Below are 12786 nucleotides of genomic sequence, written 5' to 3' on the forward strand. Positions count from 1 at the left end.
TGTATTTATCATATCCCAGGTTTGAAGATGTGGGACAGACAAGAGCGTGTTGTGGGGGTGATTTTGTTTGCATCCATGTCACTGGTATGTTAACAAACTTTTTATTTGGACATATTCTTGTTGTAAAACTTTGATTTCATATAAACAAATGGTTTGCAAAGAACCCCAAGGTGTCCTAGTTTCCCAAGTTGCTGAGGCATCATGTTTTGGTTGCTGTAAGAGAGTGAGGGCCTACGTGTGAAAATGTGTTTATTATCATACATTACCCTGGAGAGACCTCCTTGCCAGAATGTTTTTTATCCCCCCTCCAACCAAGGTGTTTGCTAGTGAGTGAGAAACTGAGGTTCACATCCTTTGGCCTGGGGGGGTAGGAGCATGGCATCCATGGGACAGTCTGATTGATAAGGTTGCTTATCTTTTTCTGCTCATTGCTTGTGCCCAGTTCTTTCCAGTCTGCCCAGCTGAGAACAAGCAGGGTCAAAGTAATTTGTCTTGTTGCATACAGAGCTCTGGACATTAACCACCATCAGTTGCCACTGGTTTCTGACCCCTTGGTCACTGGTGTAGCTAGATGGGAGGCTGCTGTGTGAACATCTCCAGGCTGCACAGGACATCACCTTTTGCTCTGGATCCTGGAGGTCAGCATGGCACCCCCACACCCAACCTGCTTGCAGGGCCTGAGCTGACATCTCCAAGCAGTGTCATGCCACGAGCTCTACCACCAGCTTATGGTGGGTTACCAGAGATGCCAGATGTTGAGAGCTGTAGAGCTTTGCTTGGATTTCTCTCGCTGCCATTCATTGTTTCCTGTTTCTGAGAATCTGACATTTGCTGTAGTATTTGAACCTCCCACAGTATTGGAATTTGACAAACAGTTGTTTTGCCTGGGGCTCACCCTGCCTTGGGCAGTGGATGCATTTCCTCATGGACGTGGAAGAAAATGCAAGAACAGAGAACGTGTTTTCTTCAGCTCATAAAAACAACCAGGCCAACACAACAACAGCATCTGCTTTCTGAAAGTGACTGCTGACTGGAAAATCTGCCCAGAACAATGCAGGCTGTGAGCAAATGTGCTCTTCCTAGTGCTGTGTGACACATGCACCTGGGAATACCTTTATTTTATGATGCTTATCACACAATGAATAATGTTGGATTGGAAAGTGATGGGAAAGATGAGCGTCATTTGGAAAGCTGGGAGCATGTCTCTTGGTGCTGCAGGGCATGGCTTTCCAGGCTCTTCCCCCTGAAATGTGTCATGCTTCACAGAAAGGGACTGGAAAGAGGAGGTGGCAGCTGGTGCTGAGTAGCGCCCAACACCTGGGCTCAGCAGAAATGACGTGTGCAACAGAAAAGAACAGCATCAATGGAGTGAGGTCACACATCTCAAAGAGGAGATTGCAGCAACTGTGATGAGGGTTCAGTGAGTTCCACATCACTTCAGCTTAAGAAAAGGTGGGTAAATGAAGTTGTCTGGATCATCAGACTTCAAAGGTTTCCCGTATAAACAGAGCTCCTGCATCTGTATGATGGTTCAAAGAAATACCTGCATGCAAATACTTCCCACTGTGGGGAGACTTTGCTGCCACAGCTTAGCCTTTTGTCTTCAGCCTATTGGTAACACTTTCGTTTTTCATTTTTCTGAGTTGGCTGCATCTGCCTGTTTCCAAGGTAAGTCTTTCTCAGCCATGACTACTACTTTTAATGATAAGATCTTGTTTCCTGCTGGTGAGACTTGGTTAGTAATTGACTGAATGTGAAGAGAGGGTGGGAAAGTGATAAAGTCATATTTTTAAGAACAAACGCAATTGAGAACAAAAATTAATGCCTTTACCCATGACACATCTCCTGTTTCCAAGTATCTCCTAGTCTGTTTTAAGGAGACTTCCTGTGCCAGTGTTGCCCAGATAGGAGCAGTAGGCAGATAGCTGGAGGGGAGGAGTGGGCAAGTATGGGACTGAATCAGTCTTTGTCCTCTGAGGTCCACCAGATCAGCCTAGCCCCTGCAGTCCAACTTCATCTCCTGGTTGGCTTTGGCTGGCTCCTTCCTTTTTTTGCCCCAAAACTTAGGCTTTTAAAGGAAGTTTATAAATTCCTGTTCTCTTTACTGCTTCCTTCACAAATTCCAGCATGATGCAAAAGGCTGCCACTTGTGCTTCCTAGGACTTCGGATCTTCATCACCAACCCCAAGTTTTGGCAGTATGGAAAGGGGGCTTTTTTTTATAGAAAGCAGCAAACAGGCAAGCCATTTAGAAGAGACAGAGAGTTCCAGTCATGTTAAATCAAACTTCCAGAGACTTGGGGTAAGGCCAGTTTTCCGAAGCACAAGAGTGGACACAAATTACTTCGGTGCCCGCTCAGAAGTGATCCCAGACACGCTGAATTTCTATTCCATTTTGAGGGCCCTAACCACTGCTGTTAATAGAAAGTAAAATATGTGGATATTAATACTGTATTAAAAGACTTTCCCTCCTCTTATACATTCATTGTCTGTTGACACCAGCCCATGGCAGCATTAGCTTTACCTTCATGGGCCAGTTAAAACTGGCAAACTGGTCTGCCTCATCAGCCAGCCTGGCAAACAAATTTTACTGCTGGCAAATAGTAAGGGCAGTACTGGAGCAAATCACTGCTGGGGCCTCTTGTATTGAATGCGGTTGCACAGAGTTAATGTGGATCTCAAATAAATGAATCTCAAATAAACGCAGTCAGTTCCTTAGAAGTGTCTGCAGACAGTGATATATGCAAAGAAGGCATTTACTGAGACACACAGCTGGCTTTAGTTTGGCCGTGTGAGCTGTGCCTCCAAGCTGAGCAGTTGCATTGCAAAAGCATCTGCCCAGGTTCTTGGTTTTTGTCTGCTGTTGCACAAAGTGCTTTGCTGGCTTCTCAGCTGTGGAGACAGGAACCTTCATCACAATGCTGCCATCCCTTGGATCCTCAATAACTGCAAAGGAGGAAAGCAGGCAGCAATGGCATGCTTGCCTGGTCTCAGGGTTGTGTCTCCGTCACCTCTGACATGGCACATGGTGTCCTTCTGGCTTCTTCTCAACGGTTTCATCACAGGAACAGGATGCTATCCTGACCCCAGCTGATCTCACCATCACAGGGTTTATCCTTAGATTGGATCTCATTTATTAAAGCCATCATTGTCATTATCCAATGGGCATCTCATTCCAGGTCAACCCCGGTTAGATCTGCATAAGGCTTTTCTCCAGTATCTCCTACAAAAGATGTGTCCCCCCAACCCCTTCTGTATTTTCCTTTCTTTATGACTATTCTTACTTTTCCCAAAACTTTCTGATCTGGGTTCTTCAGCTGTGATGTAAAACTGATTAAATATCTTCATGTTTTGATGACTCATCTTTATGTTTGGACTCTTAGGACAAGAGGAAACGATCTCAAATTGCACCAAGGGTGGTTTAGATTGAACAGTAGGAAAATGTTTCCACCAAAACGGTTGTCAAACACTGGAACAGACTGTCCAAGGAAGTGGTTGAGTCACCATCCCTGGAGGGATTTCAAACATATAGATGTGGCACTTAAGGACATGGTTTAGTGGCAGACTGGCAGTGTTAGGTTTATAGTTGGACTTAAGGGTCTTTACCAACCTCAATGATTCTGTGAAACCCACTGTCATTTACTGCCACAAACCTGCATGACAAATTCACATGTGATTTTTGTCCATGCTGTGTCCTAGACAGGCATCTTTCTTTTGCTGAACATCTATCTCTTGAACATATTGCTGCCTTCTTACCTTCCTACCATTTTATTTTCATGTTTGGATTTCCAGCTTTTCTCACCTCACAGATTTCTCTGACCTCTCCAGCATCTGACTCACGTCCCCATAGAGTGTGGCTATGATACTATCAGGCTCCTCTGCTGCTGGAAACATGGATATGCTGCAAAAGACAGGAGCTTCATGCAAAGCATGAAATTAAAGTACAGGAGACATTTTAGAAAGGATCTCGAGAGACACCATGTAATTAATCTCTCAGCCCTGGAACAAGGTCCTATCAACTTAAATAATTCCCTGACATGTATTTGTATTACCTGCATTTTCAAGCCACCCAGGATGGAGGATCCACACCATCCTAAGCAGTCAACCAGCTTCACTACTGTCACTGTTAGAAACCCCTCCAAATGCCTAGTGTAAGCCTCCTGTGATAGTTTTTCCTATCAAGCCCTTGTTTTTGCTGATATATGTGATGTGACTGGATGTCACCTTTATTGTTGCCATCTCCTCTCGTAAGTCTTATTTTCCAGGTTTCTCATTGCTGCAGACTGTGGCTCCTCCTTGCTACGGTTGATTTCATCTCTAAAAATGCACATGAAAAGACTGCAGCTTCACACCCTGCCTCCACACGAGGTGGGAGACAGCTGAGTTCAGTACAATTCAGTGGGGCTAGTGCAGTCATGTCATTCAGGGAAAATCCCCCAGGCACTTCAATAATCATCTTAAATGAAAGGGCATGGAATGAAAATCACCAGAGACAGCCACCTCCACCCATCTCCCTATCTGTATCTGCAGACCTACACGTAGTTAAATGGCAGGATCACATTGATCTGGGTACCCCAGCCTGCCTGGGGACAGGGTTTTGTTCAAGTCTGAGGTTTAAGTCCAACAGGGAATGAATTTTAATCCTGGACTGGCTGCTGTCAGAAATTTGACTTCATTATAACGTATCTACTATGACATGAGACCATTTCTGAGCTGAAAAATAAATTTGAGGTGATGATATTCTCCACTGTCTTCTTATGCAACCAGCTTTGTGGGTGTTGGGAGACCTAGGCTTTTATCCAGTGTGATTGCACTGATTTCCATTCTCATGGTGCTGTGGGCTTAGCTAAAGTCTAGGTCCCTCTAGACTACTTGATGTATTTTGAAATGTCACATCTGAAGAGGTTGTTCCTAAATGGAACAAAAGCAGATTTTAAGGTGGGAGACAGAAATGGGAAATCAAAGCAAAGGAGTGGAAACATCAGTGAGATCTGTGATTTTTCTCTATGGATTTGCCAGAAGTCTTTGGTAGATCCAAGAGCAGCATTTAGCTCATTTGCACATCAGTAAGAAACTTCAGCAGTGAAACTCTCTCTGCTGTTCACCAAACACCTGTTCATCCTGCCAGGTTCAGGGTGAGACTTCCTCCCCAGCAGACCAGATTTCCCAGCTACATAACACATCCCCACAGGCAGTCTGTGTCCTGAGCAGCTGGAAGGACTGGGTGAGCCTCAGAAGGTCCTCACACCTTGTATTTGTGCTTTGTTACCCCTCTGTATTTGTGGTCTGCATCTCTCTCCTGTGCAGGACTGGTTTTTTTTTGGGTTGCCCTTGTACCTAGAGGCCAGAGTAGCCCAGCACCTTTGCTGCACTACAGAGCCTAAAGTCTGCCTGGAGTAGTGTTTCACCCAAGGAGCTGGTACTGCAGTTGAGGGGAAGCCACATCCCTAATGCCTGGTTTGATTTAAAGCCCAGAGGTCCAATAGAAGGCTTTCTTACCCACTTCCACTTGTCTCATATCAAAACCCAAATGCTGAAGGACTGACCTCCTGTGCAGCTCTGTTGTTTTCAGCCCCAGGAACCCCTGACTGAGCCTGCTCCAGGGTGTGCATGGGCAAGGTGTGCGTGTCAGCTCGGAGAGGAAGCACCACACTTTGCTGCTGTACTCCATGTATGAAAGCTCCTCACTAGGAAAGAAGACTGGGGAGGGGGACAGCCCACAACAACTCAGCCATGAGGAAGATTTCTGGCTGGCCCTTGTATAGTTTGTTCCTGTGTGTGAGCGTGCAGGAGGGCCATTCCAATGGGTTCTTCTCTGCCATTCACATGTTGAGGCTGAATAGTCAAAGTCTGCACTGGTGACATACCTGGTAAACCCCAGGCCAGCCAGTCTTTCTTTCCCCACAGACTACATACTCTACACCAGTGAAAGACAAATCGTGTTCCTCATGCAGAGGAAGAAGAAGAACTTGTGCTTTAAATAAAAAGGAACAAGCACTGGACTAGTGATCTACATTATCCATAGTCTTCAAACCATCTCCTAAACCACCGGCTCCACAAAACAGGCTGTTTCAGTTTGTAAAGCCCATGTGGCACACAGTGCTGCGATCAGCCAGACTTGGCAGATCATTGTGTTTACATCCCATCAACATGAATATGTTCTTTGGCCTCAGCTTTTCCCTGGCTTTCCTGAACACAGGTCAGTTTTATGCTGGGACCTGCAAGGCTGTGAGTCATGGAAGTGGCCTGAGAATGGGTGCTCGGACCATGGGGCTGTTCGTGCTATCCAAGCCATTGTAACCCTTCTTCCCAAGGGTATTTGCACTGCAGAGGAGTGATTGGGTCTTGAGGTCTCTTTGGTGCTGTAAGACAAGGTGCAGATGAAGGTGAAGGGCAGTGATTGTGCCCCTGTACTCGGCATTAGTGAGGCTGCACCTTGAGTGCTGTGTCCAGCTCTGGGCTGCTCACCATAAGAAGGACATTGAGGTCCTGGAGCGAGTCCAGAGAAGGGCAACCAGGCTGGGGAAGGGGCTGGAGGGCAAATCCTATGAGGAGCAGCTGAGAGAGCTGGGGATGTTCAGCCTGGAGAAGAGGAGGCTGAGGGGAGACCTTATCACTGCCTACAGCTACCTGACAGGAGGGTGCAGAGAGGTGGGAGATGGTCTCTTCAGCCAGTTGATAGGACAAGGTGAAATGGCCTCAAGGTGCACCAAGGCAGGGCCAGATCAGACATTAGGAAAAAGTTCTTCACCAAAAGGGTTATTGGGCATTGGAACAGGCTTCCAGTGGAGGTGGTTGAGTCACTGACCCTGGATGCATTTAAAAGATCGATATATGAACTGCTCAGGGGTATGGTTTAGTAGAGGACAGGTATGGTTGGACTTGGTTATCTCAAAGGTCTTTTCCAACCTAGTGATTCTGTGATTCTCTGTAGCCATCTACAGAGTGAACCAGCTGACTAAGGTCCCATGGTGGTGGTCACTGGTGATCCAGCTGGGACTGTCATGGGAGTGATTTAGATTACTCTGAGGCAGACAGACCTTTGTCAGTCAGCTGAGTTTATATCCAGCTACCATTTACCACAAACTTAGGAGCTCATTTATTTTGCTTATGCCCAGGCTCATGTGATCTTCTAAACACTGCATGTAATCTCAGGTGTCCTTCAGCTCTGCTCCAGAAGCATACTGGTGTCTCGGGGGTATTGTGTCACACCTGCCACCCCATGCAGACATCACAGGGACCACAAGGTGCCTTAGGCAGCACCAGAGTTTAGGGAACTGACACATATCCTGGACCTCTTAATCTGTGTGTGTCATGGAAGATGTACGGCCTGTCCTCTGTTGGTAAACACTTAATACCTTTCTAAGAGTTTCCTGCTGGCTGCCTGATATTCTGGTCTTCTTAGCATGTTCCAGCAGGCAGATGGTAAAGTAGTTTCCTCTAATTGTTGCAAAGAGATAACACCATTCCCCAGTTTGTACACAGCACAGTCAGCATCTGCTTGCAGCCTCTTGATCCCCAGACCTTTGGGTGACCCTGCTCACTGCAAAGAGAGGATTTGGGGCCAGGGAATCCAGGGATATCTGAATGTCTTACAGGATGGAGGGTTTTGTGGGGATGCTTTCCTCTAAGCATCATATATCAAACCAAGCATCATATAGTAGGCAAGAGAAGATGACTGGGTATTGGTGGTTAAAATGTAAATTTTACCCCAAAATGTCTTCCCCTCACTTCCTCAACTTCAAGTTACTACTAGAATAATAAAAAAGGCAAAAAATTAAAAAGAACTCAAAATGATAAAGGGAAATAAATGGGAAGAGGAATGTGAAAAGTGTTGATCAAATGCTGAAGCAAAACATTGACAAAAAGGGAAGTGAGATCCCTCATGACTGCTACACAGGAACGTGTCCTTCTTTCCTCAGGGACCTCTCTTCAGTGTGAGTTTTGTTGCAGACTAGGAAAAAGCTGTTCTGGCCCCATGAAAACCTGTTGTGATGGTGAAGATACCTGTGGCATCTTTCTGCATGAGGCCATGATAGGTAGGTGAGACATTCACTATGGTTTTGTGCTAGCAAATTTTTTGGGGTAGGGCTAGGGGGCAGGCCCCTCTCCCCACCTCTATTCCTGGCTTTATGGTGAGTCCTTGGATAAGCTGTTCATTTTCCTAACAGGGGACCCATAGATCACAATGGTTTGGGATGGGAAAAGCTCTCTATTCCTCTATCTTGAGCAGCTGCTTTGTACTGGGAAGGCTTGGTTCTTAGTTGTGGAGGGGAAGACCTAGGCAGAATACTGGGAGGAGGTATTTTTTTAATTCTTATGGAGGTGAGTAGTTGGGAGTGAGATGTTAGACCAGGAGGGGCATAATGCTGCTGGTGAAGGTGTGCTGGCCTTGGGTGAAGGGACAAACTGGTCTTCATCTAACTCCCTTCCTTGAGCAGGGAAAGGGACACTGCAGTTGGCACCACAAGGCTGGGTTATCACCATGTCCCCATGTTTGATAAGCCAAAGATGGGTGCTGAGCCCTGAACTGCATACTTGGCTGTGTTATTCACATGGCCTCGGTGTCTGTCAGCTTCAGTAATGTGACTTGGGCTCTTTGGAGGTTATCCTACCAGCTTTGGTGCTGGCAGCTCCATTCTATGTTTCCCCTCTGCTTGTGCAAAGCCACCATCTCCTGCTTACAGCACTGGCAGGGCCTCAGCAGGCCACAACACTCATGACCTGCTGCCAGTTACACCTTTTGGATTTGGTTCTTGGGAAGAACTAGACTTGCCTGTGTCAGGATGCTTGTGGCCACAATGGACTGTGTGCTCCACAGGCTGTACATGAAGAAGAGTGAGCTGTGGTCAGAGGCACATGAGTCACCCCCTAAGCTGGGCTGTTCTGGTTAAGGGGAAAATCTGCAGCAAGGGCAGTTGGCTGTGAAGAGTTGTGCTCTCCAGCCTTTAAGGGCAACGTGGAGAAGGAGAAATTCTTCACTAGTGTCTCAGGTGTTATGGCACCCTCATTTCTCTGAAAGGATCACCAGGATCACTGCTTTTTGGGTGGCTCTGGTGTCCTTAGATCTTTCTCAGGCCACAGGATGTCTGCTGAGCAGTTGATGCTGTAGGAACAAATAGGAGAGGAACTGTTGCAATTAACAACTTGGTATTGCCTTCCACTTCTTTACAGGGGGGGTGGGGTTGGGGGGATAGGGAGGTGGAAATCCCTTCAGCCATCAGGTCCTGCCTGCCACCCAGCTTGTGACCTATGGGAAGGTAAAAACAAGGAGCCACTTGGCTTGCTGCACAGGCAACGACTGTCAAACAATTTCTGTCCCACATAAGCTGCCCTTTTCCTTACACATCACCCCCTCTCTGTCTGTCCCAACCTCAGGTAAGGCTTCCAGGCTAACAACATGGCTCGTTCCTCTCCTTCCTTCACTAGAACTAATTACAGACCATGCCTTTCCTTCCAGTGCCACCAGAGAACAATGTGCCTGATGGATACCAGTGTCCTGCCTGCTACAGAATGGACTCCTGCTACAATGGTAGTGAAATTGTAAACTGCATTGGGTCTGAACCCAGTGTGTTGACCTTGCAGGCTTAATGAATTCCAGTAACTGCTTTTTATTTGGGTCTTTCATCTTTTTAGTTAAATGGGTGAAACTAGTTTAAGATGAAGCATCACAGATAAATAAAAACGGGCAAAAAAATGTGAAGGAATAAAAGGGAAGACACAAGGGACTGAAAGGAAACCTGCTTAATGCTGATAAAAGGGCAGGGGTGTTTTCTTATATCCTCATTCCCCACAATGCATGTGTCACTGTTGGGACTCCCTCATAGCATGGCATAACTGAGGGCAAGACCAGAACTGGATTCCTGAAGGAACCTGCAACATGGGCATGTAATAAACCTGATCAAGACTCTGAGCCTGCTGCACCTAGCTAGGATGCAGGAGGATGAATCTGGATTTATCCCAGTCACCTACTTAGTGGAGGTTCAGGTGAAACTAATAGAGCCATTGGCTTTCTCTTCAGGTGGTGCTGTCCACTGGTGACAGGACACTCTTTGTTTTAGTGGTGCCTCCACTTTGGTGTGCCCAAAGATTGTCCCTGTGAGGGAACTCCAGCCTTTTATGGCTGGGGTTATCAGCTGCTCATAACACTCTCCTTCAGTAATCTTTTTCCCACTTCAGGAGCTGTAATTACAGGGATGAAAGTAGGCAGCAAGCTCCCTGGTCACTTCCTGTTCCTCCCCTGCAATAGGAAAAATAACGTGGAAAGTAAAGGCAGTGGCACCTGCTATACAAGCAGACTGAAAAGAAGGATTATCCTGGGTGTGGATATGGATGGAGTCTCTCTGGGTTGATAATATTGCCAGGTGATGACATGATGCCTGAAGGTCTTTGCTATACACTTTATAGATGTGTTGCCCAGAACCTGAATTAGAAGGTGTTTCACAGAGACAACATGAAGGAAAAGAAACATTTTCTTAGCCACAGCCATGGAAATAGAGTGGTGCAATTAATTCAGTGTACCACTGCAATAAACAAATTCTCCTAACTTGTCCTGACTTCCTTGATCAACCACTTTAAATAGAAGAGACCTGTGTGGTGTGATGAGGTGTGCAGGGGAAAGAGTGATGCAGGAGAACAAAGGAAGGTGAGGTATGAATGAATGAAGTGCCCTTATACGTTATGTGAAATAAGAATGTCCATCAGAATATTCCAGACCTCAATAGTCATTCATTTCAAATGTCATGAGAGGGTCAGAGAGAGGAGGAGACAATGAACGCCTGGAGTGCGGTCACACATCACTGGTTTCTTTGGGAAGCTAGGCAAGGTTTCAACAGAAGAATCTTTAAAATGAAAGATAATTACTTATAAGATTTTCAGATTTTAAATTTAAAATGTTCAGATTAAAAAAAAAAAAACAAACAAACTTTATTCAGAAGAAAGAAAAAAAATACAAACTCCAAATCAACCAAAGTGACCTTGCTGCTGCTTCATATTTGTTCAGGGAATGGGAACAGACAGTAATGGTTTGGTGGGTTTAGAGACAACTGGATGTAAGGAATGGGCAGTTCTTGGGATGGAAATGAGGACCTCACTGGCCAGGGATGGATTAGATATGGAGACAGGTACCCCTGAAGAAGGCATGTCCTTCTTCTCCTGTGAAGGTGACTGTCTCTGAAAGTTGCCATGAAGGGTTGCACCACCATTTCTGAATGCAGTCTTGTAGGAGATGGGAAAAACAATCTGTGGATGTTGGACAATAAGTTAAGGCATTTCCAAAGCAAATGAGCTTCTGCTTGGGCCAGAGTGAGTTCTGGGTTTGCTCCTCCAGACACCTTATTCCTCCCTGTTCTGTCAGGATTAATCTTGGAGAAGATACTTTTCTGACACTCTCTGGTACTGAATTAAGCAAAGCCCACAATGAACTCCAGCAGTGATTTGCACCTGAGCCCTGTTTGCTGTGGCTACTCCTGTGTGTGGCATTTGATTTCAGATTAGCTCTTCTTCTTTTATAATTTCACAGAATAAAGACAGTACTCACACTTTTGTTTCCTCATTGAATGAATCTGATTTAAAACTTCATAGATTCAACTTTTTCTGAGTGCTCTGTCCACAGTGGGGCCAGGGCAGACTGAACAAGGTACCCATACACTGCACAGAAAACAGGGGCTCTCGAGACAGCCTTAGAGTCTACATCCACTGTCTCAGGAACGTGGTAAATTTGAAAACCACTATTCCAGGCTCTGAGGACTGGAGGTGAATTCCTGAGGGGGTTACCCTGATTAGAGAGAGCTTGCCTCTTTTTTCCTTCCTTGTATTCTACTTCTGTATGGTAGGAGAAGTCCCTAGAGAGTGTTCAAGAGTATTCAAGGTTGGGTTGGATGGGGCCATGCTAGGGGGGTTGGAACTTGTTGATCTTTATGGTCCCTTCCAGCCCAAACCATTCCATGATTCTGTGTTATATAGCGACAGTGTCAAATGCTTTGCACAGGTCCATGTAGATGATACCTGTCACTCTTCCCTTATACACCTGCTGAAACACCATCACAGAATACCACTAAATTTGTTAGGCATCATTTAACTTTAGTGAAGCCATGTTGGGTGTCACCAATCACCTCTGTACTTTCCATGTACCTAAGCATAGGGTTGGTCCCCCCCAAAGGTACTGAAGAAAAGCAACACATCAGGCAGCATCACTGTACCTGGGAAGCAGTATCAGCTGTGGGCAAAAGGGTAAAGCAAGATGACCTCTGTGGGATCCTGAGGGGTAGGACATGGGAGCACTATTAGCAAACTTGAATGTTTCACATCGCTTCCCAGACAAGTAGCCCATTTTTTGAGCAGACAACAGGATTATTAAGCAAAGTCCATGACTCTGTCTGTCTTTCATAGTTGATACCTTGGAAAGCTGGAATCAAAACTCAACAGCCTTGGTGACTATGAAGCAGGTGTCCTTTATTGCAGCACTGGGCACAGAGGGGATCGATCGCTCCTCCGAATGTGTGAGCCCATTAAAGACAAATTTCTTATATTTATACAGATTAACTCTACATATTCATGATAATTTCTAGGAAAGGGCAGACTTATGCACATTATTTCTAAGAAGTAATTTATATTAATTCCCCACAGATAGAGCATGCTCAGTGACACCCAGGGGGTCCCTTGGTGGTCCCCAGGGATGAAGGCTGAACACCCTCCTCGCTCTCAGCACACGCTCTCCACATCTCCTCTCCATGCTTATCTGGGCTCCCAACACCTGCTCCAACTAGTTAGATTTTCGCTGAAAACA

General features: G+C 45.9%; 1 protein-coding gene across 1 annotated transcript; it reads left to right on the plus strand.

The window, feature by feature from the left end:
* Window positions 1–7926: 7926 nt before the first annotated feature.
* Window positions 7927–11285, plus strand: LYPD8 (LY6/PLAUR domain containing 8; the record flags this gene model as incomplete). The annotated part of the gene is given in 6 exon segments (XM_084278540.1): window positions 7927–8038; window positions 9201–9323; window positions 9460–9561; window positions 9564–9599; window positions 11162–11164; window positions 11167–11285. Coding segments are annotated over 6 exon segments (444 nt in total). The 5' UTR covers window positions 7927–7977.
* Window positions 11286–12786: the final 1501 nt, after the last annotated feature.

This window comes from Gallinula chloropus (genome assembly GCF_964237585.1).
Source record: "Gallinula chloropus genome assembly, chromosome: Z".
NCBI lineage: Eukaryota > Metazoa > Chordata > Aves > Gruiformes > Rallidae > Gallinula > Gallinula chloropus.